The sequence below is a fragment of the Botrytis cinerea genome, chromosome 4 (genome assembly GCF_000143535.2).
Source record: "Botrytis cinerea B05.10 chromosome 4, complete sequence".
NCBI classification, from domain to species: Eukaryota; Fungi; Ascomycota; class Leotiomycetes; order Helotiales; family Sclerotiniaceae; genus Botrytis; species Botrytis cinerea.
The window spans coordinates 1,010,761-1,035,586 of NC_037313.1; the positions used below are offsets into that span (position 1 = coordinate 1,010,761).

Sequence of the window (24,826 nt, forward strand, 5' to 3'; positions counted from 1 at the left end):
AGGTGATTCGTGGATTACCAAGGCAGATGTTTCAACGATGAAATCAATTCTGCAAACTCCTAGCTTCGCCCTGGGTGCCAACGACGCCGTTGAGATGCAGAAATAATACGAGGGCGACGAATATAATTCTGACATTGATGAATGCTGCTCTTTCTATTTATCTCATTCTCTAAAGGCTGGTTGATTTTGAACGCGCTTAAAGTTTGAATCGGGGTACAGCCTTCTACAACTACTAACATGACATCAGCAAATGATATTACGTCAAATCACAAGGAAACCTAATGCGGCTTGCACCTGTTTTCCGTTTGGGATCAATACTTTCTCTGGTAGTGGCTATTCCAATCGTTGATCCCAGGATACGCGATATAATGACAAGCTAAATTCATCTTTATATGACACTTCGATAAAGCCTTGCGATGGAATATGAATAATTTTTCCTTCAATCAATTTGACGCTGTAGAGATCTGTGAATATTTGATTAACTGTGTAAATCATGCTTCTTGTGACATCTTGGAATTGATCATTGTCTGCACTTGCTGCATTCGAATTGCTTCCTAAAACCAAACAAACTAAAAAAAGCAGCCATGGATGAACGGAGATGACTTTCAAAAGTTTAACTTCACTAGATGTATCTGAAAGATTGTACGGAACGTGATACTAGTAGCTTTCATATTGTGACAGCCGAAAGTTTGAAGAAATTGAAAGATGATTGTGAATCCATGAGGAAGACTTTTGATCTTTCTATCACTTTTCGGTCAGCATGACTTGAAACGAAGAAGCAAATAGATATTTGAGGAACTTCTACCATAACTCTGGCCAATAGACTCTTTATATCCTTGCGGCCTTTATCTCAGACGAAGAAAAACAAACCTCATGCGCATGCAGACAAACAGAGAGAAATAGGTCACAGGACTGTTTCACGGAAAGCTACATGACAAGGCTGCACATGACACTAAGCTATATTCGCAATCATAACTCATCATTTTGATATAAATTCATCATAAAACTACCAGACACATCTATTTAGGATCGACTGTAAGCTATCGTTTTCAGGCCGTCGCAAGATTTATCGTTGTCACCCATTTCTTCGCCCAACACACAATTGTGCTTCCGCTTGACTGATTTGCAGCAAGAATTTCTAATTATGTCGGAGAAAAGTCCTGAAGAGATCTCTTACTTTTGGAAGGATGCCTTTCAGATGACTATTTTCCGTGGTATAAATCCCGTCGGCTGCCCAGCTTTCAAAGGTGGCCACTTCAACGATAAAATCTTGGAGGGAGGCGACCCACTCAAGTCTCTCGAAGAACTTAAGAATTCGAAGAGACTCAGCCATGAAGAAAGAGCAGTCGTTGAAAACTGTATCGCAGTATCCGAACCTTTATTTGATAATCTTACGTACAACAAACTCAATCCTCTTCGAATAGAGTACGAAGACCTCTGGAACGAGGTCAAAAATCTCAGTGAAATGCTGGGTAATAACGAATATTATCAAAGTAGATGCTCTAATTGCATGCAACGGGATCTAAATATTGAGTACATCTTCGACGAAAATGGAGCACTGAAGAGGATGGTGACGGATGTTGTTCCAGCGAAGGAATTGAAACCCAGGCTTTGGGATCCAAAATTTCACAATTCTTTTATGGACGCAAGAGATAAACAGTCGCTTCCATTGTTTGATAAATACACTTCGGATGACGAAGAGTATGTTGTTGAACCTGCTGGTAAGTCTAGTCCCCTGTTTATGAACTTTAATGAAGAATATTGCCTGATAAATGTTGTAGAAGAGAGGAACTTTGGAAGCTCGGAGGTTGAATCTAAAGAAGGAGTTGCAAAAGATTCAGAAAAGTTGGCTGAGCAGAATGAGATGGAAGTTCGAGATGGAGCGAAGGGTGAGAATTCTGACGATGTTGACGTGGCTGTAGAGTTGTCGGACAAGTTTTCTCCCCTTAACTTGATTAGCACGGATGAGAAGACTCAGGAGTAAATTTTATTGCTCTTTGGAAGTGGGACAGTGATTGTTTTGCCTCGCTGTAGCCGAAAAGAATCAAAGGGTTGATGAAGCTTCGGCCTGGCAGTGACAAACTTTGTGATTGATACACTCATGACTTGCAAATTGTTGAGCGTCTCGATTGATTTGATAAATTCTAGAGCTCGTGCGTGTGAAATAACCATCTCGCACTGCATCTTTCTATACCTGCGTTTAGTTTGAATTACTATAATGCAGAATCCCATGACCATTCATATCGATGTCCTGAAAAGGTGCATAGTTGTAAACTTTAAGAGGGTGGAGTCTGTTAATTGGTCAAGAATTTGATGAATTTAGTCATTAATCATCGTCCCTGGCATTCTGCTGGTTCTGTTTTTACTTTGCCTCAAGCCTGTTTTCAAAACTTAGAAAATTAGGTATAGATAGTCTACTATTCGAGTCCAATCAGTCACTATGAATCTATCATTGCGGGCAATCTCCTACAAGGACTTCGTCGTGTTCTTGAAAAGTCTAGTGACAGTCACTCGCTTTAATCAGTGTAACCTAATATATCGTACTGTTCTGTTGGATACAATCTTCGAAAATGGAAGGAGTAAATATATAATAATCGAAACCGCCCAAAATTCCGACAGAAAGACACTTCTCCAAATTGCCCTGTGAAGGTCTCGAGGAAGTGATCATCTATTCCTAGCAACCGTTGAAATCAACGGTGCATACTTCGCTTTCAGGCATAGCTAAGTTCGAGACTAAAAAGTTTCAACACCAATCATGGTGAAATCCAAGATGTTAGATCTGCACTACTGGATGGAACTTAACACTATCAAATACTAGCTTCAACGACCTCGCCTATAAATATGATTGATGACACCTTGAAAATATTTTCAATCTTCTTTCAATACCAACCTCTACCAAGACTGCCTTGCCTACGTGCTTTACCATCCACATTTTCAGGAAATTTGGAAAAATCCACCAGCTTAATACATCACCATTTATCATCAGATATCCCTAATACTTATATAAATTCTATAATTGTATCTCAACGTCATAGATCACGATCTTCTATCGACTTCATACTTTGAATAAATCCAAACCTGTTATACAATGGCCGATCATCCTTCTCAAATCCAACTCCAGCCCGAGAAGAAACAAGACTTAGCAAAGAACCCAAAACTTTTCTCGGAAATACGTCGTATGATTTACGGGTTTGCTGCTGAAGAAGCAACAAAAATATTCTATGTCAACGACGCTCAAGATACATGTATATTTCTAAGCAATAATGAGGTGGGTGGAATCGTAAGGAACAAAAATACGCACAATTGGCCAAATACATTCGAGCTTCCTCATCTCCGACGCTTGGGTACCCTCAAAAAGAAGGATCTCCTGTTTCCCCTTCTTCATGTCGAAACAACGGCCAGAGAGGTGGCATGGAAAGCATACATCAAGGTGATAAGCAATGCAGGGTTTCTAGAGCACTTCTTCAAATTACTTTACTTTCAAAGATATCATTTGAGTAAATCGGCTTGTAATTTTGAAGATGGATTAAGCGAGATGCTCGGGGACATGAAGCAGGTAATGGAAAATATACAATCCCGTATACTGATAAACCCTGGAGTTGGGTACGACTGGACAAACAACGGAGCATTGCATCTATTGGCCGATGTCCACGAGACTCTAGAATGCCGCTTGATGGACGTTCCCGGATCTTCGTCTTGGAGTCTACACCTTGCGCCGGGGGCTGGAAAAACCAAGAAGATGGATGAGGAACGAGGGCCTTTCAGGTCTCTTGTGATACTTCCACAACCTAGTCCGGAGCCTAAGTTATGGGAGCTTAAAAAAGATGCTTTTGAGCCTACGTTCATCCGAGGTATGACGGCATATCTAGACACTTTTGACATAAAGTATATTGTAGGAAAACATGTTTTAGACATGACAGAGATCCTCGAAAGTCGTGATTAAGAATATGAAATTTCTCTGGTTTCGATTGTATAATGTTATTGGTTATGGTTATGGGTTGGGGGGGGAGGGGGGTTAACCGAAAGAAAAGAACGATATACATTCAACAATAATTAATTGATTAGGGAGATGGATAAAGAGTGCGAAACGAGGGAGAAAGTGGGAACGAGGTGAGAGAAGGAGAACAAGATGATGAGGTGTTGAAAGGGATATAAGGCATACAGTAAAGAGAAATAGAAAAGAAAGTAGAAGTAAGCCAGCAAGAAGGAAGCAGGAGACAGATAAAGGGGAGAGAGAAAGTATCCACGAATCAAATTTCCGAAGTATTCGACCTCTCGATTTCCAAGAGCAGCGATCGAAACAGTCCAGCGGTTCCATCCTCCTCTCCTCCCAAACAACATATCATCCAACCGCTTTCATCCCACACCACCCGATATCAACCACAAAGTTTCACGGCGCTTATATCAATAGACAACACGCCTTCTTTTGGTTCTCCTACTTATCTTCACACCTATTCGCAAGCAAGAAGCTTCACAAGCTTCGATTCAATACGGCCTGGATTGTACGATGTGATATGGAATCATGCATTGTTACATGTGAATGCTGAACGGAGGGTGGATGGGAATGCGTGTTAGAAGTAACATAAGTTAATCGTATCAAAAAAAAAAGGGGGGGGGGGGGGGGGGGGGGATAGAAGTGGGAAACCTCAGGCTTTATACAAGAAGTGGAGTGATTTGTGCTGGAACGTTTGTGTGAGTTATTAAAAGAAAGTTGCCCATTTGAGTCCGGTTTGGAATGTGGGATTATTTTCACAAGTGAGAGGCCAGGCAGATGTAAAAGAAGCTCATCATGTTGACCAGGGGCTTCTAAAGTAGATAATGGAAAGTAATAGTCATGTCATATTAATAGTCCTGAGATAATCTCGTAATCATCATGCTAGTCCCACAAGCTGATCCAACAGTGATTTAATGTGATAAAATCCACGTATTCAACATGCCCTTCGTAATTTCATACCGAATGTCGCCTCGAGTGCCCTTCATTAAAACGCCATGTTATGCTATGCCATGCCATTCCCTTAAAACCTGTTTAATAGGATATATGCAGTAACTCTTCTGTGACAAAATTCTAAGCTCCCGTCCCACCATCCGCCGCGTTTTTGACTTTGTCTCCACGTTTCCAGAACTTTTGTAGTCCCTTCTTAATCGAACCTGGCGTCTGTGGACTTTTTTCTGCCACAGGACTAATCGCCTTTGTCTCAGGCCCATTTAGCCCTAACATGTTCAACATGCTCAACCTCCTTTGCTTTTTCTTCGCCGCTAAACCAGGTTCGGGGACAGATGAGGTAGGGGGCCATTCACCATCCCGTTTCCATCCTTGTACGCAGCTCTGTATAACATCGGACAAATTGATAGGACAACTAGGTGTCAGTGATTGTAGAATAACTTTGTCGTATATGGTGCTGTAAGCTTGAGGGGTGATGCTTGCTCTCATTGCATTATCTGGCGGTAGTAGAGATTTAGCAATTGGCACCTCAGTATCCCATCCTTCTGAATCTGAGCAATCGTCCACAGGTTTACGGGAATTTCCATTTGAATGGATTGGCAAGTTTTCGATGCCTTGGACTTCTCGTCCGGGTGGAGGGGGGACACGTCGGGCGCAAGTCCATGCATCACGTCTTTCAACATAACATTGTACTCCTGTGTTCCATTCCATTTCCGCGGCAAGCTTCCTTTTATGTCGGCGTCTTCGTGCAGCTCGTCTTTGCTTGACCAATTGACCTACACCATCAGGGTTGTCAAACCGGAAAGGACTCTCTCTGTCAGGAGAATTAATATTGACGGGCCCTTTGGGCGAACTAGGATCTTCACTCTCACTCTCGGTGGGATCACTTTCCCACTCGTCTCTTTCTCGCCACTCTTCCTTATACGCTGGGCTATTCGTATTGGTAATTTGAAGCTCATCTAAAGAAGGCTCCTTGAGTAATGCATCTATTATATTCATAGTTTCGTTTTCGTCAGCGGGCCAGGTCCAAGTCCAGTCCTGTTTCACATTCTTCTCCAAATATTGTCGGACTGCTTCTTTTTGAGTCGCCCTGTCCTTACTCGTCAGCTCGGCCTCATAAATCGTCAAGGCATTTGGATGTGCCTTGACGCGAGCCATTTTCCGACGAGCTGCTTTAATTTTGACGACATTCATATCTTCATTCGAGGGGTTCGTGGGATTCGCAGTAGGATTGCCGCTTGAAGTCTGTGGGTCTAAAATAATAGAGTTTATGGATGATTGAAAGTTCTGTTCAGTGTTAGGAGATGTTGTAGTTGTGGCAGCGGTCGCAGATGCAGAGGGCTGGGTTTCGGTCGGGGGGTTTATATTCTCGAGTGGTCGTACGGTGGGTATTGGTGGTACGACTATTTGGGAAGCAGGCATGATTAGAACGTACTTTCCAAAAATTATTCACATGATGCAAAGATTAAACATTAGCGATTGTCATACCTGAAGCAGTATTTTCCGCAGTCACTGCCCCTCCTGTTGTTGCCGTATCCATTTTCAACTTTGGCTCGTTATCAGCACCAGATTCTTCGACTAGTCCAAGGCATGATTGCGAATCATCCAGTGGATCTGGTGCAGATACGGAAACGTTATCCAACATTTGAGTTGTAGGTGATTCCAAATCCATCTTAGCTGTAGTGGCTTCTTGTTCTTTAGTATCCGTAGTCGCACTTAGATCAGAAATATCATGGTGAGCGTTGGATCTAAGTTCGTCCGATGTCGTTACTGGATGATTTACCACGCCGGCAGATAAATCTTGAGACATATCGCATGATTTGGCCAAAAATCTGAAGATATGGCAGAAATATGTTATATATACTAGGCCTTTAATTGAGTTATTAATATTGAAGATATAAATTTTGTAGGGTCACACGGAATATTTGATAAGATGGAAGAACTTGCTTTTTATGACTAATCGATGCTAAAGGTTAATCCTTGGGATGACTTGCTTGGCTTTCGGTAGTTACCGTTTTTGAAGATCTGAAGAATGTTGCTTATTCTGACGTTTGCTGCATTCAAGATCAATGCACACTACTCTGCCCTGTCACGTGTCTGCATACATATCGAGACCATCATCGGTCATCTACTTGTTCTTCTTCAGAATGTATCTAGCTTTATGCTTTTCTCCAAGCTAAGTAGAGGTATCTAGATAAACCGGATTGGGGAGAAGCTCCTTGTATTTTATTTCCATGATGGCAGCAAGTAGCTTGATTCTAGATGCTTATTAGCATGCTCATATATCAATGCAACCATCCCCTCAGCTCAGGGATCGAACAAAGGGCCAGTTCAACGATGGTTCGAATACCATATTGGCGACTCGACTCGACGCCTGTGCTTTGTTTGACTTACTGATTGACATGTAAGTGCCCTATTGTTAAATCACGTGATTGGAAGTAGTATTAGGTTTCTTTACCAAGCCATGTAGAGCACTGGTGTTAAAAGGAGCCGAACACCAAGATGCACACTTGCCCTGGTTATATTGTTGGGACTCAACACAATATTCCATATCGATGTCTGCTCGATAAGTCTATACATTGAAGTTGCGTATCGCCAGCTCAGTTTCTGTTTTACTCCGAGTCTCTGTTTGTCAATGAGATCGTCTGGAACTTGGTAAAAGCTCGGCCTTGAATCGCACGATAGACAATTCTGTACTATCGAAGCAATTGTATTGTATGTAACAACTTGGCAGGTATATTTACTTGTTCTAGAAGACTGGCTTCTGTTCCAGTATATTCCTGCCTCTGTCCTACAAACGCTCAAGGCGATGTATGGTTCAATACCAAGAATTTATGTCAACTAAAATCAAGCTTTGCAAAACTAGTGAGCTAAAAATGGATGAGATCACCGCGCTCACGTTTTGTTATTGATGGCTTTTCAAATCTAGACATTCGTATTACCACAATCATTTTTCACTATTAGATTGCCTCTAGTCCGCTTTTTCCCAAATTCTTTTCAGGGATCTCTCAGCAAGAAATATGGAATATGGAATTCTTGATTTTCGTCTCTAATTTTGGCTGAAGTATCTCTGTTACTTTCGCAGAAAGTGATCACATCTATATTCTCTGTAGAACTTCGCCACCAATGGCCAACTCATTGGCGTGTCGATTTCAACTTCTACCTTGATCGCTTCAAAAGCCAACAATATTCGTAGTTCACTCCCTGAATGAAAGTCTTTCCCGCTTCTATCACATGCATTTCTGTCGTTCCAGGGGCTCGCTTTCTTACGGTATCTCTTTTATTCAATCACAGTGGTACAGAATTGCGGGTATTTCGACACCTTATACCTCGAGTGGTTCTTCTGTATCACTGGCTTCGAAGGCAAATTCGTTCAGAACAAAGGCCGTGAATTTTCCCATAATCGCTAACACCGAGAATCTTTCATAAACCCTTGAGCATTACTTTTCACTGCAGCTGCTATCCTTCTAAACAATATTCTTGCTAGTCTCAAATCGGAAATCACTGCGGTCGACAACTGCGTATTTGAGCCATTGAGCCCGAGGATCATCAGTTTCGTTTATCAACAACTGGGAGTCCTTAAAATTGGCCTTCCTTGTGTGGCGTCTGATTGTACGGAAGCTGCATAAATATCAAAGCACATTGGTCGTCTTTGAATAGGTAAAAAACCAGAGGCTTGGCTGAGTTGGTAAGTCGTGGCGGGGTAGTAACCAGATAATAAATGATAGCTCCACTTGACAAAATGAGAGCGTGCATGATTACTTGACACACTTCTTTCACCACTTCATCGCCCGGGTCCTACACTCAGCCAAGGATCAACGAATTAGATCTCTATTGACTACGAAACCCCATCATCCGAAATCTTTTAGATGATCCAAGGCACCGAAAGAGTTTTGTTCCTAAGTCGCCCTCTTTGTAGATGGTAAAAAAAAGGATTTGCAAGATTGTTTTGCACTAGAAGCCCGCATACACACCCATAACATATTTCAATTCAAAAATATATCAACAATCCCCGACCCGATGTATCATTCAACAGTTTTAAGAGAATTCCTGTCTTTGCGCATGTAACAGCCTCAAACCATCCACTCTATTGCTGACACACTGGAAGCAAAACTCCAGGCTCTTTGAAAGCACATTACAGTGTTAGACTCTCTATATAACCAACCTTTCTTCTCGTTCTCAAAAACAACCATCAATAGGGAATAACCAATGTTTGGGATTTCAGCATTTATACCATTTTTGAAGAAGAAAATACAATGCAATCCGACAGAATACATACTATTGAGAAGTATACTATTACCTCGCGAGCGAGAAGAGGGAGTGGGAGTAAATGTGTTTGCTATCCTTTGTCTTGAGGTTAGGCCTTACCGTAGACTGCTGCATTAACGCCTGTTATGTCGCTGGAAAAAAAAAGCTGTCTCTAATGAGTTTTCAACGTGTTTTGTGAAAAAAGTATTCTGGTTTGACCGATGAATAGGCTACTAAAGACACAACGTCCACTTATTGAATCCTGTATTGGCGAAAGGAGCTATAGCAGTGCATTTTCAGGTCCTGTTTCGCATAGTCTTGTGCTAGGGATTGCAAGCCATCTCTTCCATCCGATATGACTGTCTAATCTAACGAGACTCGGATACATAGGAGAATTGTGTTTACCACCTCTCTATCCGCTCATAGATTTAATGAGAGCAAATGCATGATCATTTTAAGAAGCCATGGACCACCAGCTTCTAACATATAAAGATAGGTCGGGAACCGGAGCAATGGAAACGTTTGCTAGCACTACACCGGCATTTAAGCTCTGGATAATATGTGGAAATAACATGTGAGCTAAATCTGTGAGACGCAAACGGACTTTGTTGCACATCTCACTTGGGTCGCCCTCGGTCAAGCCATGTTCTCGGGTGGAGTGAATCAGAAGAGATTATGCAAGTGAGAATTATCTTAGGTGGACGCTATGCTGGAAACTGATTGCCATTGGGCATCAACATGGAGTGTCGGAAGCATTTCCCCACTCCGGCCTCGAATGCGACCGCCTTGGATGAGAGGCCTCAACAGATTATCGAGAGCCGTTGCACCTATCAAAAAGATGAGGAGAAGGAAACCCGCGATTGTTGCATATCTCAGATGGCCTTGACCCTCGCCTTGCACTGACAAGGTATTTCATGAGCGAATACACTTGGAAATTATGAGGGTATGGGAACGGATGTAAATGAAGATTCAAAAATACAAGATGATAAGCATGGTAGTCTCAAGAGTCGCGAGAAAGATCTCTGAATCGACTTACTATCATTTCCCTTTTCACCTCCCGAGAACAATCTTGATCTACCGCTCGTTGAACCACAGCTTACTCACCCTAAGCAATATCCGTCGAAAGGAAATGTTGCATGTCTTTAAAGGCCGCCGACCTCATTATCGGAAAAACTTGTGAGACATGACACCTATAGCTCCACTTGGCAAGGATATCGCACTATAGAAAAAAAGGCCGCTTTGGAGGTCGCATCAATCTAAGATTCTTGATGATTGGGTATCATGGAGATACTATCGATTATGGTCGTGATGAGGGTCGTGATGATGTGGCAATATTGAGAGCGCTCGTGGAAAAAGGGGCGAAGCTCGAAAGGATTAGAGCGATTCGAGGTAGTTGGGAAGAACAACGAGTGGTCGTTTTCATGCAGCAAGTGTGGCTTGATTGTAGTGGCTGATAAGTTCCAAAAAGGGTTCATGGGTGAAGAATAGTGGATACCTGCCACTTTCGGGAGGCTGCAGAAGAGCGTTTACTTAGTACTATGTTCCCCGTAGAACGCCGAAGAGCCACACTGATCTCTTGAGGCGAGGCGCAAACAGAAAAGGAGACTTGGCATCGAAAAACCTCGTCCAATGGCACCCAAATTTGTGTTGACCATGTCGGCGACCACTCCTTCACCCCGGAGAAACTTCCAGAAAAGGTACAAGTCCGCTCTCGGTGATCAGTCGAAATTTACGATTATCCGAGACATCTTCACGGATCCTTCATCTTGAAGAAGTTAAACGTTGATGGCTTGAAGGTAAGAATGGGATTTGTTGCACGTCTGAAAAGGTCGGCGACCTGGTTATTCCTTGCACAGGATTGATGTCGGCGACAAGGGTCATCTAAATGGGATATTTACGGGATCGTGTGAGATGTACCGAGATCAGGTGCTAAGTGGATGTGAGCTAGATGATACCGCCAGACCGTCTAGACAGAGTTTTGTTGCAGATCTGAAAAGGTCGGCGACCTGAATTTTTTTCTCACTTCAGAATCAGCATCACATAGCCTATGATAAAGGTCGCCGGGTATCCACTTGGTAGAATGAAAGTTCAATCTACGACTCCACTCAATCATCACCGTCAACCTCACGAGTCATGATACTTCTGGCCATGGAGAAGATAATACCGGAGATTGAGTGAATGGCAAGTTCTGTTGCCTTTCTTAGTCGGCGATTCGATTATTCTACCGGCTGTGCCAGATTAGCAATGTCTTTTGGCACAATGTTCAATTACAGGACCCTCTGGTTTGGTCGAGACCGAAGCGGTACTGTATGTCAGAGCTAGGGGTAAATACTACCCACCTGCTTTTCAATAACATCTGTTTTTGTTGCATCTCTCAATCGGCGACCTGAAAGAAAGGGGAAGACATATCCACTTGAATGGATTCCGTTTACGAGCCACGAGGGTGCAATTTCTTACTTTTGACTTTCGGGAATGGGCCATCACTGAAGCACTCAATCACTAAGAGACAATACCACAATTATACTTCGGCGAAAAATGAAGCAAACCTGAAAGGAGAGGATGTAATTTGTTGCACGTCTCAAATGGTCGGCGACCTCCTCGAATCGACATACTCGCCTGAGGGATCCACTTGAAGGGTTCAACTTAAAGTGATCAAGTCTCAATTGTGGTTGTTATGGAAACGTTACGCATACTGAAAGCTAAACGCAAGTTATCCTGGCCCATCTTTAGATTTTCGAAACTTTTTTGCATATCCCAGATGATCTTCGGTCACATCTCTATTCCATGGGACGATGTGTTGGGCATGGAATCTTCATTGTGGTTTAGGTAGTGGGGCTATGCGGCTATGAGTGAGGTCTTCGTGGAGACGCGATGATAGGTTAAAGGGTTTCGAGAATGACACGCTGAAGATCTGCTCATGCTCTCGGGAATTTGTTGCACATCTGAAAAAGATCCACGGCCTTTTCTACTCTCATCTGTAGGCTCCTATTGGTCATCAGTTTCCTTTTTATCATCAAAGTTTGATACTTAATAGGATTTATAAGTGGATACAATGGGTCTCTCCCGAGGTTCCAATCTATCTCGATGATGAAACGTCAGAATTGTGTTCCGGCATTATGCAGATCTCTCGCGCACGACAGCTACCTATTAGAAGTATCGAGGTGAGTTTGTGTCATATCTCAAGGCTCATGTCGCAAGCATTTTTTCTCGACTTTTTCGGTGAAAACAAAAATCAACGACATGGCCAAGGCAATATTCAGCCCAGAGTACTTTGATATTGCAAATCATCAATTTCAGGATTCTCTGCACGTGATTGCTCGGAGGAGAGACTTTCTACTCGATCAAAGAACAGTTTTACGCTCTTCCCATCGCACGGATAATGAACACAATTGAAACTTCTAGTAGAGTTATGGGATTCATAATTGAGCTGTTTATCTAAGTTATGCTGAGTTCATGGATCACTTCGGTGAGAATCACTGCGCTGTCGAAAAGTGGATATTGAGTTATTTGAGGTAGGAACGCGTTCTTTCCTTGCTAGAGGTATCTTTTTATCTACTTGTGTTGGGGGTTTTGTTAAACGGCTAGTTAATTTTATGCTTGGTGCACACCTCACACGCGCATCATAAGCTCTTTCTTGGTTTCATTCTCACACCTAAAACAGAAGTCAATACACCCTTCACTCTACTAATACTTGCTTAGAATAAAGTCTTTGGCTATCTTCCTTCATTTTGAATTGTTCTAATTGTCTGTTTGGTTTTCCATGGATACTCTTAATCTCGCGAGGAAGCCCCTGATTAAACCATACTTGTTATCCGTTTCGAATCTCCGTGAATGTTTAGATAAATATCAAGGTTCAGTGGTAACAGTAGAGAGACAACGAGAGTTCATTGTTACACATCTCAAAGCCTCTATCCTCTGACTTAATATCGATTATCAAATGATAGCCATTCCGTCTCCGCTTGCCACACTTTTTTCACAAGCCGGGCTATTCTCTTCATTCTCGCCCCATTACGGCCAGCTTCACATTTTTTCCCTTGGTCTCTTATGTTGCATGTCTCAAAAGGCCACCGGCCAAATTTCAACATGCACCTTCGTATTGTGTCCACAATACTCAATACTGTATGCCCATTGCCACAAGTCTCGTTCGGCTAGCCTTAAGCTCTGGTGGCCAAGGCGGCCTCTTCCATTGGGTGGTTAAATATTTGGTCAATCAGAGCAGATAAAATAATTCCATCGCAGTACCGCCGAGACTTTGAAGATCACCAAACTTTATTTCCTCGCGTTTTCAGGCCTTGATAAGTGTAGATGTATAAGTATGCTTAGTTAAAAATAGCTCGAGCGAGTCGCTACGTGTCTGATCTGACCCACTAGTTTTGGTGAGCTGAGAGCCCGTGAAAGGAAATTGTGACCGTTCAGACGACCGAAACATTTGGGTACCGAATTTGTTTTGCTTGGAGCCATAATTGAGGTCGCAATTAAGGCCGGGCTGATCTTTCACTATGACCAAACCCGAAATTGCTCAGAAGATAGAAATTTGGGAATTGAGAGGGTCGGCGGCCTTTTGAGATATGCAACATTTGAAATGGCTACCTATTAAGTATCGAGGCATGTATGTATGAAGAGGCGAAATTGGAATGCATGAAGATGGCTCAAAGCTATGGATTATAAACTATCCTAGATCTACTCGAGTATAAATGGAGTGTTAAATTATGGTGATCTCGTCAAGATTTGCAATGCTCTATCTTTTAATAAACACTGGAGCATTTGGCAAGTATTTCATTACTGTGCAGGTTCAAACTCCATAGACATTGACATCTGAACGCTCATTTCAAATTCCCATGATTATTTGATATCGGTTGGGTGTCTTCTTTTTGGCTATCTCTTCTCATGTTGATGATAGTAGTGGTATCAAGTTCAAGGAATTCTATAATGAATAGTTTACATCACTCAAAAACCAAAGCACATCTTCTAAACATTTAGTTGTGAAATTTCGATTGATATCTAGTGATCAATTCGATCAAAGAGAATCGTGATATACAAGTGATCAAAATTTGGCAATCAGATCATATTCAATTCATCAAACGTCTGATGCGCTGATGGCTTCATCAAAGACACAAGTGATCAATAGAAAAATGTAATGTTGCATATCTCAAAAGGCCACCGACCTCCACTAGTCTGTCGTCCCTACTGCAATCCACTCGCGGCATTAGCAATCTACACCGAAATAAGATGGTATGCATTCCCTGTGGCCGGACAATGACCACTCTACGACATGCAACAAATATTCTCTTTCCTTAGTTACCCAGACTAGATCAAGTGTCGTATGGAGTTGTTGCATATCTTAAAAGGTCGCCGACCATCTCTCATTTCCTGATTCGTACAAATACTGTGCTCATCAATAAAACCAATATACCTAAATTGCAATTGCCAAGACGGCCGTTGAAATAACCTTTTTTGGTGGCTGTGGCGGCAACTCCCACCCAGTCAACTGCGTATCAAACCCTACATCAAAAGATACTAAAAATATTTAATTCTATCAATCACTTCTAGGAGATAAAACGGCTTTCAGTGAGACAACATCTGTCATCGCGCTTGGTAGGCACAAAAAGTGTGACGAGCTAGCTCGGATATGAGCGCGATGTAAGCGCCGCGAATGGGATCTGCGGATTTTCGGTTCATTGTGAACCCGTAGTTCTCAATTATGTGATTACACGGCCCGTTCGGAGACCGTAAGTGGGGTTGAAGCTGAAGCCTTAATTGCGACCAGATTCAAATTAAAAGAAATTTTTTACTTCCCATTTATCTTTTCTTTGGGTGGTGGTGGGCGGTGATGATGATGGATTCGTAGTACGGAGTCACAAACTAGGAATGAGAAGGTCGCCGGCCTTTTCAGATGTGCAACATTGACTCCTTGTGAAAGATCAGTCTTTTCGTATCTGCCAATCCATTCAGAAACAGGATTTCTGGAGAAAATTGTGCCCGAGTAGAAACCCGTGTGTGTATAATTGATCATTCTTATGCTCTCAAATCTTGTTCAAATCACCGAAAAACATTGATAGTCTTTCTAAATTTGTTTCACTGACACATATAAATTGATCTCTACCTTTTAAGTCAGATCTCAGTTGACAATTTATAGGCTCACAAGCTTAGAGCCAGACTTTTCGCACGAAAATCCGTCCAATTAGTATATACCTTCCGACCGTCGTCGAGACCTACCGGCCGACTATGCGACCATTGCCTTTTTCACATCACTTGACATTATAGATCCCACCTTTCGATAAGTAGATCATCGCACAATTCGGCTGCTGTCTGTTGAATGGGGCTTTAATCTCTTGAGGAGGTCGCCGGCCTTTTGAGACGTGCAACATTTGGACATTTGTAGTTAGGTTCCATGGTGGTGTTTTGTCAAATACGACACGATAGAGTGGGGGACAGATGCTACTGTTACTGGAGTTTCTACCCATGATGGTGCGTATGCGTGAATATCTCTCGGTTAGAATTCGTTGCTAATACCAGGTAAGTCATTCCAATGTGTAAGTTACCTCTTCACTCTCCCTCCGATGGCATATTGCAACTTATAATCTATTGTTGCCATCAAAATTGTAGATCTCGCCCTTTCTCATCCTACTCTTCCACTGCGATCTTTAAAGAGCTTTCCGATTGTCACTATGAGATTTTGTTGTTACTGTCTCTCCCAGCTTTCACACATTCCGGAATGCATCCAAGTTTAAAATCACATCTTCCACTATTTTCTCTGTTGCACAAGTTCGTTCTATTCATTCGCATATATGGTTGCGATTATATTTACCATTCATCTTCTATTAAATGTTCTATCATACTTTGTTCATTCTTATTCTTTGCCGCGGAAGAATGTAATTTCTTACACTACTTTATTCACATGCATGTTATTAATTCAACAGTCAATTTTATCTCTCATTTCGTCCAAATCAGCCATTCTTTATTAATCCTCATAGCCTAATTTTCAACCTATGTTTAATTTCCGTATTTGTTCCCATCACAATATCCTTTGAACAAAGCAACATCGGTTCCTCCGGTCTTTATGTGTTCTCAACTCCCTTTACGTACCGACCATTCCATTGTTCTCATCTCAAGCAACTCTGTTCGCGGGCTGGGATCTTTCCCTAAAGATCAAATCGTACTCTATATCCTATGTTCCTCGCTGATTCCTTTGTTCCTTTCTCGTCTTTATCCTGTACGCAGCGGCACTCATTCCTTTCTACCTCACTAATCCCTTTCTCGTTATCCCTCGGCATCTACGACCCTGTCATCTGATTCCGCGACTATCTCTCTGCAGCTCTTTCGCCACTCTGTCTATTCTCTCGTCATCAGTTTCCTTGACTAGGTTCTTTTAAACTCTTCTGTAAAGCAGCAAGGATATAAAAGTTCTTTGTTCTCTTATTCCCGAACGTTCCTGATCATTGATTTTAAGGTGTTAAAGCAGCAAGTTCGTGCTAGTTCTTTGCATTTTTTTTGGCGTTGATGTTAGGCGAAGTTGTCAGGCGGGGAATCCGGAGTCGGGCTTGGAGAATTGTGGGCGTGTGCGTGATTGATCTGGAATTTTGGAATCAGGGGAAGGAGATGGTTCTTTGTTTGAGACGAGATTGGGGATAGAATCAGAAGGAATTGCGTAGATGTGACCGTAAGAGAGATCGCTTTGATCGAGAGTCGGAGTTCAGAGTGTTGAGCTTGAGGGAGGTGGAAGTTTGATGCGATGGGAGGAGACTGTAGTAAGATGAGGTGATTTAGAAAATTTAGGTGAGTAGATAGGGTTTCTTTATTCATGGAGGTGACTGGCTATCAAGGATAGAGTACATCTCGGAGCCTGACTCCGTGGTATAAACAGGGTTATAGGTGATGCAATAATCAATGAATGATCACTGTATCAGATGAAATCTGTAAGGTGTGTTAGGCTACATCAAATATCAATAGAGAAAAACCCAAGTTGGTAAGTCTGAAGGTATTCACAACCAGTAAAGAGGAGATTATCTCTCCAAGGACCAAGAAGTCGGAAGCAAGAGGAATCAATCCATAAATATAAATGCACTTTCTCTATTTGCTTAAGTTTATTTAGTTTTAGGAATATTTCGATCACCCTGTTTTCTTCTCCTGTTAATCAACATGTATTTCCTCGATTTGTGAGGATGTTATCATCGGCTAATACCTCCAGTGTATCATAGTCACAGTTCCTTTTTTCTATTCTATCCCTTCAGTAACAGATCAATATGCATATCAATCACATAGAGGACTTGAGAAAATATTGAAATGGATGATGGAATTTGTAAAATCTACGGAATTCCGCAGATACTAAGGATTGGCCTTACTGGTTATTTGACTATTGTATTACTGATGAGACGAGTTTGATTTTGTTATCACATGGGGAAAAAAATAGAATATCTAATAATCTGCATTTAAAGTAATTAGAGCTGCTCAAACACAAAGCTGTCTATTTTCTACCTCTATACTACCTACCTACTCTCAACTACCTCTCAAGCAAACTCCCCCCCCCCCAAAAAAAACGTAAATAATGTTCAGTGAAAACCACACTAATACCTACAAACACCTTGCATCCAAGTAAACAAGTGGGTTTGTTTCTCACAATCTCTAAGTGCTTGTTTGTATACCCTTTGATTGTACAATCCCAAACACAATTCCGGCTAAAATTCGAATATATAAATTCTAGGTTTCCCATCCGAATCACTAGAGATCCTTACTACATATTCTCTCTTCGCTCTATCAATCATCATCACATCATCACATTACTGTAATAAATCCACAGTTATGAATACTCCAAGTACTCCACAATCACGCTCTAGTATGTAATTTCCTCAGAATTCCCATTCCAAATCTCCATCTGCATCTACCATCCACAAAATACTAACAAACACCACAGCCGCAGCCGCAACCACATCCGAAATTCCCAAACCCATCACGCCATCACAAATTCCCCTCCCCTCAACCCCAATCTCGACCTCAAAACCAGCCGCCGATCTCACTCACCCACAAACGCCCATCCCAAATTCAAATTCAACATCTTCCATCGAAAAACTCGTACAAGCGGCTCAGATTTCTCTCCCAGACACACTGACGCCTGTTGCGGCGACTTCTTCTGATGTTCCTTCCCTAGGTATGGATATCTCTCTTTCCTTCTCTTTCTCATGCATGAAATCCCAGCACCCACCCACCTAATTCCCCTCCAACCATCAACCTCAACCCCAAAACTAAAACTAACACTAACACCCCCCAGTCCCAGTACCCAACAGCCCCAACAAATCCACCCCCCGCCCACGCCCACACTTCCCACCCAAACCCAACAGACAATCAATCCTCGCCTCCCCAACCCCCACACCGGACATTTCCCCTCTAAAACTCTCCTCTACCTCCTCTTCCTCTCTTTCTCAATGTCTATCTCGCCATGCGGATTATCGGCACCATCTAAGTTCGCCTGCTGAATCTGGCGATTTGGGGGAGGGGTCTTTGTTGAAGGAGAAGGATGAGTAGATGAGGTGCTTAGATGGATGAATGTGGATGGATGTATCTTACTCTTAGGTTCAGGTTCAGACTCAGACTCAGGAGGAAGGAAATTAGATTTGGGGAAGGAAAGACAGGGGGGAGGGGGGTAAGAGTTAAGAAGGATTTACTAGTTAGCTAGCAGGCATGCAGGCATGCAGGCAATATATCACTTTCACCTTCTTCCTCCTCCATCCACTTAGTAACAAATGCGATGCGATGCGATGCGATGCGAAGCGAAGCAATCCAATCACAAGATCAAATCTGAATTCCCCCATCCCATCCCATCATATTTCCAAATCCCATCCCATCCGATCAAAACTAGACAATCCAACACAACACAAGCCAGCAGAATGATCTCTCAACTACACTCTAAATACTAAATCCCAACACACACACGTGAAATAACCCACTCACTCACTCACCTATCTACTACCTATTTGCAATGCTCAAACGATCTCCCTCTCCCTCTCCCTCTCCCTCTCCCTCTCCCTCCTCCTCCTCCTCTTTCTCTTCCCATCAAACCACAAATCATAATTTCCTATCTACGAAAAAACTAATAAAAAAACTCATCCCAACACATCACAAACAAACAGGCACACGAGAAAAGCTCCAAACATCTAACATGTATATCCATATCCATATCCATATGCAGATCCTCCCATCCTCTCCCATCCTCCCAATCAACAAACTTATTCATCCCCCCCCCAAAAAACAATAAAAAAAACAAAACCCAAATCTCACATCTTCACATCCTCACATCCTCACATCCCCACTCCCCACTCCCCACTCCCCACTTCCTATCATATATATTATATTATATACCACGCTATAAAGATTCAATTCATACATAATAAATCAAGATCTATCATTTTCCATCATTTTCTATTTTCTATTTATAATTTATAACTATATATAAATAAACTCCGAATAAATTAACAAAGTGACAGCAACCACCCAACCATCGTTAACCGAGCAAAAGAAAGGAGAGCGAGTAGGATGAAGTGAATTTCATCTCTCATGTTTTGTGTTGTATTGTAGGGTAGGGTAGGTTAAGCGATTATCATTCTACATCTCATCCAATCATTCATTCATTCATTCATCTATCGACATGATAATCCATCACATCAATTAAATCACATCAATCAAATCACAAGACAAAATAATAATAAACTGGAGTTGTGATATCATCAATTCTCTCTCCATCACTCTCATCCTAAAATTAATCTCTCCTTCCTTTCTCCAAAAATATACAGACATTCTCCTTCACTCCCCTCCCCCTATCAATTCATCCCCATCCATCCATAAATCCCACCTGCAAACAATGCAATGCAATGCATAAATACACATAACAAGCAGATATCCTTCCAAGATGCCATCCATTCCGAATCATCATTATAAACGCCCAAATCCATTTATGCATGCATGCTGATATCACCCTCCCATAATCGTCTCCATCGCAAGAAAAGTAAGTAAAATCCCAAGTCTACGCCTATCCATCCCTTCGTTAACATCCCAACCGATCCATCCCATGCCATTTTAATTCATCATTCCTTATCGTGACAGACATTGATCTAAAACAAAAAAACAAAAACAAAAAGAAATAATAAAAGTATGAGAAAAGTTCTTAATCCCAATACAAGAAAACTCCAAAAGGTATATGCCACATTCCATGTTTTTGTCTCTTCTTAGTTTTCTCATCTCGCCCCAGTTTGTGTAAAAATATTGTTCAAGAATTGAAAGATGTCAAGGGGTAGCCCTTTCAGGGGCATCATTTTGTGTCGAGTAGAAAGAAGGCATCGATGGTACCGGCGGTGTCTCATCATTAAGTCTTTTAGTAGACGAAATATTCAATACACGATACAACAGACTCTTCCTCTTTCCATCAGCGCGTTTGCAAGAAAGTTGTTGAACCCCTCCAGAACATTCGGTACGAGGACCCATTGTTCTCCCACCACTTGGAAGACGTCTCATGGCAGCTCCGAGTTCGCTTCGGTGATCCCATGTCGGGGAACCTTCGCTACTCTTACGTTTGAGTTCTTCTTCCCAACCATATATATCGGTACCGGTACTACTTGTATAAGAATTGGTGCTGGCAGTTGAACAGGAATAGATGCTACTAGCAGAAGAACACGCGACACTAGTGTCGGCTAGTAGGGATTCATCAGGAGACCGATCGTCTATAATTGTACTAGTCGACGAAGTAGTCGTTGCTAGGCTTGTCCTCGACGCGTGTGCTTCCGAATGTGCTGAAATCCAAGTACCATTATCTCCCTCGAAATCGAAATCCGCGTGAACTTCTGCATCGGTAGTTGCCGTTTCTGAAGACTTCCTTGGTTCCTCTTGTTCGATCACCTTCGCTGGAATATAGAATGGTGAGCATGCAACTTGCATCGATTTCGCTTTGGCCATCTCCTTCTCATTTATAGCTGACCCCAGTTTTGCGGCCACGTCATTCCCTCCAATACCTCTACTCATACTCCTCCCCTCTTCTATGTTTGCCCAAGAGTTGGACCGAGAATACCCAAATGAAAAATCCTTTTCGTTGCCAACATGCATTGATGCCATGTTCATAACGAGTGAAGGCCGACGCCCGAAGAAGTCAACCGGTGAGCCAGGGTGCGCAACCATAAGTGGTGATGCTCCTTGAGTTGACTTCAGTGTTGTGACGGGAGGCTGTGATGCCTTTCTTGTCGAGGTGGAGTTGTTCATGGGATTTTCGATTGGTCGATTCATCGAGCAAGGAATATCAGAAAAAGCATCAGAAAGTGACGACGCGGCCTGTTCCCGTCATGGTTGACTACCATTTTGATCATCACTCACGCTGTGGCGTCGCGAACTACTAGTCGATCCATGAGCAGATCGACTCTTCTTGAAACCGAGTTTCGCACCCATCTTCTTCCAGCTGACACTTCCTTCACGAGAATGGCGTGGGCTGGTTCCAGGTGAATCACTTACGAAGCCAGTATCTGAAGTTGGTGGGGTTGTTGGAGGAGTTATTGGTTCCATGGGAGATGGTGAATCAGTGTCATCTGTAAGACTTTCGGATTCGACTGAGGATGTCCCTGAAGAGCCAGACATGAATGTTGATAAGCGAGCAGAAGTTACGCGACCTAATGCAGCAGTAAGATGTGGATGCTGAGATGATCGTTGGGCTGGAAGGCTGTGAGAATGAGACATATTGTCTCCACTCAGAGGCGGGCTCCCCTTTCTCGCGTGTGATCGAGTATGAGACAGTGATCGCTCATCTAATGATTCAGCTATACCAGCAGCGTCAACAAATGACTCATTCGAGGCCCACGGGCTGTGTTCAGAGGCACGTGATGGAGGAGCAATTGAGTTCAGGAATGGAACCAATACAGATTCATCCATCAACTCGTATATGATCTTAACGGCTTGATCCAGTTCTCTTGGGTCCGGCGCCTCGTATATGTTCGGTAGATGGATTAGTCGATCTCTAACATCAGAAGGTAGATTCACTTCTCGTGGTCCGTTTGGGGCGATATACGCATCCAACAACTTTCGCCATAACATTCGTACGTATTCGGAATCTTGATCGGTTGGGGATAGTGGTGAGTATGGGTCTCTGCCGTATGTCGCCTGATAATGTTTCTTATATCTGGTTGCATCCATTGTAAATTCTAAAGTTTCCAAACAATGGTTCTGTGACAAGTATGCCATGAAGGCGCTCAAAGTCCATGGTGGTGGTGCAGCATCCGATAGTACCTCTTGTAACGTTGGTCGCCTTGGACAATAAGGGCCAGGTGGAATCGAAACATTGAGAGATTTCGTCCTCGACGGTAAATATTCTCCTGACGACATGAAGCCCTCGTCGTCCGCGTCGCAGTCTGAAATGACGGATGAACAACGTGGTGATGATTCTCTCGAGTACGTTTCAACGTATAGTGGGGGAGGCTTCCTTGTTTTCGATTTTCGCATCGCGCTTCGAAGGTATCTCATGGATACTGTTTGTAATGTGTGTACACTTTATTGCTTTCTCCAATATGAATTTAATTTCCCACGTATTCTATCTCGTAGAATTTGTCGGGTGTGAAGAGAAAAGCAAGTGCTATAGTGTGCCACTCATTTGTCAGAAACAAATTAGTCCAAGGCAGGTCGTCAAAATGGGTGTTTGCTGCAAGGTACAGTAACTCGATTCGATGAAGCCCGCGTGGAAGGCAAGCCAGTCGTAATCTGGTGGGATGCAGGCTACCGCAGAGTACCGAATTTTGACAGGGGGACTTTTCCAGTAATTCGACCACACAGAGAGGTGTTGAGTGACAAAACCGGATAAGCACAGAAGGTCGTGGCGGTTGATATTCTTCTGGAAACGAATCTTTGAAGTTCGGAAACGTTGTGTATCCACGTCAGAAATAAGGTGGCAGTGGTGAGAGGCTGAATGGAACTAAGCCTTCTTTTTCTTCTTCAAGGACCTCGTAATGCGACGTTTTCAAGTAATACAAATGCGACCTTCCCAGATCAAAGCAGGCTGAGATGTGAATGCTTGGAAATAAGTTTATTTTCGCCGTTGGTTGAATAGAGAATGGATGAAGTCTCAGCAAAGTAAGAACGTCAAAGATTAAAATGAAGTATTAGATCGGAAGGGAAGAACAGCAAAGTGGATTGATGGAAAGAGTGGTCTTATTTTTCGAAACAGTGTAGTCAATCTAGATTTTCAGAGCAATCTCCTCGGTGAATTGGATCAGACAGTAGCTTAAATGAGGGCTTTGACAAGACGTCAAGTTTGAGAATGCGCCAGATGATGGATATAGAACGAAAAAGCTCCTTGTGTTTGAGGAGTCGACGAGATTGAGGGATATAAAATCCGAAGTCCGAGTTGTTATTGGCGGCTGGAAAAAAGAGAGACTCAAGGTGTAAGAGATTGGAAATGGAATTGTGGTGTAGTGTGGTGTGGTGTATATTGAAAGTCTGACGACGATGAATTGGTAATGATGATTATGCTGGTGATGATGATGATGATGATTCTCGTGTGGATGTCGAGGTGCGAGTGCGAGTGGTGAGTGGTGAGTGGTGAGTGGTGTGTCTGGTATGTATGTATGTATGTATGTATGTCCGTCGGTGTGTATGGATTGTCTGGTAATGAATAATCGAATTTGACGCTACGGGTTGTGGCTCTGGGAATATCTCCGACCCTTTTTAATTATTAATGGTGGAATCGATCTCACAATTGAGCCAATTCCCGTGGACGAATGACAATTATAATAAAAAAGAGTACGAGTAACGGCCCAAAATAAATAAACAAGGACGGGACTACACAGAAGAGTAACGAGGAAAAAGTAAAAATGGCGGCGGTAGAAGATTCATAGAACGCAAAGGGAGAATTATGGATCTTTGGCACTAAAGAACTAGAGAATCAGCATCATCAGAAGAGTTTCCCTTCCCTTCTCTTCCCTGAATGCTGCGTGAGAGAAAGATTCAAACCGCAATCACAACCATGATCCTGGGTGGGCGCCCGAAAAGGATAGGTCTGGTGTGGATGGTGGAGCAAAAGAGGAGTGAAGTGAGATGAGTGGAGCAGGCGAAGATGGATGCTTCTGTGTGGATATGTATTAGATAGGATCGGGATTTCGGTAGACCAAAGTGATGCTAATGCCAGGTGTGAAGTTTGACCAATTTTGGGTTTGGGGGGGGGGAGAGAGGTGAAGTTTGAATACGAGGTTGGCGAGGTTGGGTCTAGCCAGGGAGGAGGAAGATGGATATAAATTGTGAAAAGATATAAATGTGTGTGCAACGCTTTCGATTTTCCAATGGACGCAGCGAGGAACAGTGTAGAAAGCGGCAATGTGGATAGTCCAGCATGGGACAGTCTGGTCTGGTCTGGTCTGCTATCGCCTGCGATGGCTTGCTGTGTGGCCTTGTCTTGCACCGAAAAGAAAAGAGCGACTCTTTCTCAAAGTGGCCAGTCGTGGTGGTGGAGATGTGGATGGGCGAGGGAGGAGTGAGTGAGGGTGTGGGTTCAAGGTGACTTGGACGAGACCTCCCATTCGTGGGCTGGTTTCAAAAAGTGGATCAAGAGTGACGGAAGTGGTGATACAAAGATTGGTAGCACTGTCTGTGACTGTGACTGACCAGTGGCTGGGTGGGTAT

General features: G+C 42.8%; 5 protein-coding genes across 6 annotated transcripts; 3 read left to right on the forward strand and 2 right to left on the reverse strand.

Annotated features, from left to right (window-relative positions):
- Nucleotides 1–753: 753 nt before the first annotated feature.
- On the forward strand, nt 754–2,074 carry BCIN_04g02850 (hypothetical protein). The gene is made up of 2 exons (XM_001557176.2): nt 754–1,721; nt 1,782–2,074. Exons 1-2 carry the CDS (start codon nt 1,145–1,147, stop codon nt 1,982–1,984), a joined length of 780 nt encoding a protein of 259 aa, XP_001557226.1. The 5' UTR covers nt 754–1,144; the 3' UTR covers nt 1,985–2,074.
- An 825-nt stretch (nt 2,075–2,899) lies between these two features.
- Nucleotides 2,900–3,975, forward strand: BCIN_04g02860 (hypothetical protein). Its single transcript, XM_001557175.2, has one exon. The coding sequence runs from the start codon at nt 3,089–3,091 to the stop codon at nt 3,941–3,943; it is 855 nt and encodes a 284-aa protein (XP_001557225.1). The 5' UTR covers nt 2,900–3,088; the 3' UTR covers nt 3,944–3,975.
- Nucleotides 3,976–4,819: 844 nt separating this feature from the next.
- BCIN_04g02870 (hypothetical protein) lies at nt 4,820–6,856 on the reverse strand. Its single transcript, XM_001557174.2, has 2 exons — nt 6,431–6,856; nt 4,820–6,345 (listed from the first exon to the last, which is right to left on the reverse strand). The coding sequence occupies exons 1-2, from the start codon at nt 6,750–6,752 to the stop codon at nt 5,066–5,068; spliced, it is 1,602 nt and encodes a 533-aa protein (XP_001557224.1). The 5' UTR covers nt 6,753–6,856; the 3' UTR covers nt 4,820–5,065.
- A 10,934-nt stretch (nt 6,857–17,790) lies between these two features.
- Nucleotides 17,791–18,762, forward strand: BCIN_04g02880 (hypothetical protein). 2 transcript variants are annotated; one of them, XM_024692491.1, is made up of 4 exons: nt 17,791–17,822; nt 17,892–18,023; nt 18,102–18,335; nt 18,456–18,762. In XM_024692491.1, exons 2-4 carry the CDS (start codon nt 17,990–17,992, stop codon nt 18,707–18,709), a joined length of 522 nt encoding a protein of 173 aa, XP_024548266.1. In that variant the 5' UTR covers nt 17,791–17,822; nt 17,892–17,989; the 3' UTR covers nt 18,710–18,762. The 2 variants fall into 2 exon arrangements, with proteins under 2 accessions (XP_024548266.1, XP_001557221.1); XM_001557171.2 differs by having other exon boundaries at nt 17,791–18,023.
- A 1,136-nt stretch (nt 18,763–19,898) lies between these two features.
- On the reverse strand, nt 19,899–24,516 carry BCIN_04g02890 (hypothetical protein). Its single transcript, XM_024692492.1, has one exon. It carries the CDS (start codon nt 22,676–22,678, stop codon nt 21,509–21,511), a length of 1,170 nt encoding a protein of 389 aa, XP_024548267.1. The 5' UTR covers nt 22,679–24,516; the 3' UTR covers nt 19,899–21,508.
- Between the last annotated feature and the right edge of the window lie 310 nt (nt 24,517–24,826).

Coding starts and splice junctions, on each gene's coding strand:
- BCIN_04g02860 (XM_001557175.2), top strand. CDS start 3,089: ATGGCCGATCATCCTTCTCAAATCCAACTCCAGCCCGAGAAGAAACAA.
- BCIN_04g02880 (XM_001557171.2), top strand. CDS start 17,990: ATGAATACTCCAAGTACTCCACAATCACGCTCTA. Junction 18,024..18,101: donor TACTCCACAATCACGCTCTA/GTATGTAATTTC, acceptor CAAACACCACAG/CCGCAGCCGCAACCACATCC. Junction 18,336..18,455: donor TTCTGATGTTCCTTCCCTAG/GTATGGATATCT, acceptor AACACCCCCCAG/TCCCAGTACCCAACAGCCCC.
- BCIN_04g02850 (XM_001557176.2), top strand. CDS start 1,145: ATGTCGGAGAAAAGTCCTGAAGAGATCTCTTACTTTTGGAAGGATGCC. Junction 1,722..1,781: donor GTATGTTGTTGAACCTGCTG/GTAAGTCTAGTC, acceptor TAAATGTTGTAG/AAGAGAGGAACTTTGGAAGC.
- BCIN_04g02890 (XM_024692492.1), bottom strand. CDS start 22,678: ATGAGATACCTTCGAAGCGCGATGCGAAAATCGAAAACAAGGAAGCCT.
- BCIN_04g02870 (XM_001557174.2), bottom strand. CDS start 6,752: ATGTCTCAAGATTTATCTGCCGGCGTGGTAAATCATCCAGTAACGACA. Junction 6,346..6,430: donor TGCGGAAAATACTGCTTCAG/GTATGACAATCG, acceptor CTTCCCAAATAG/TCGTACCACCAATACCCACC.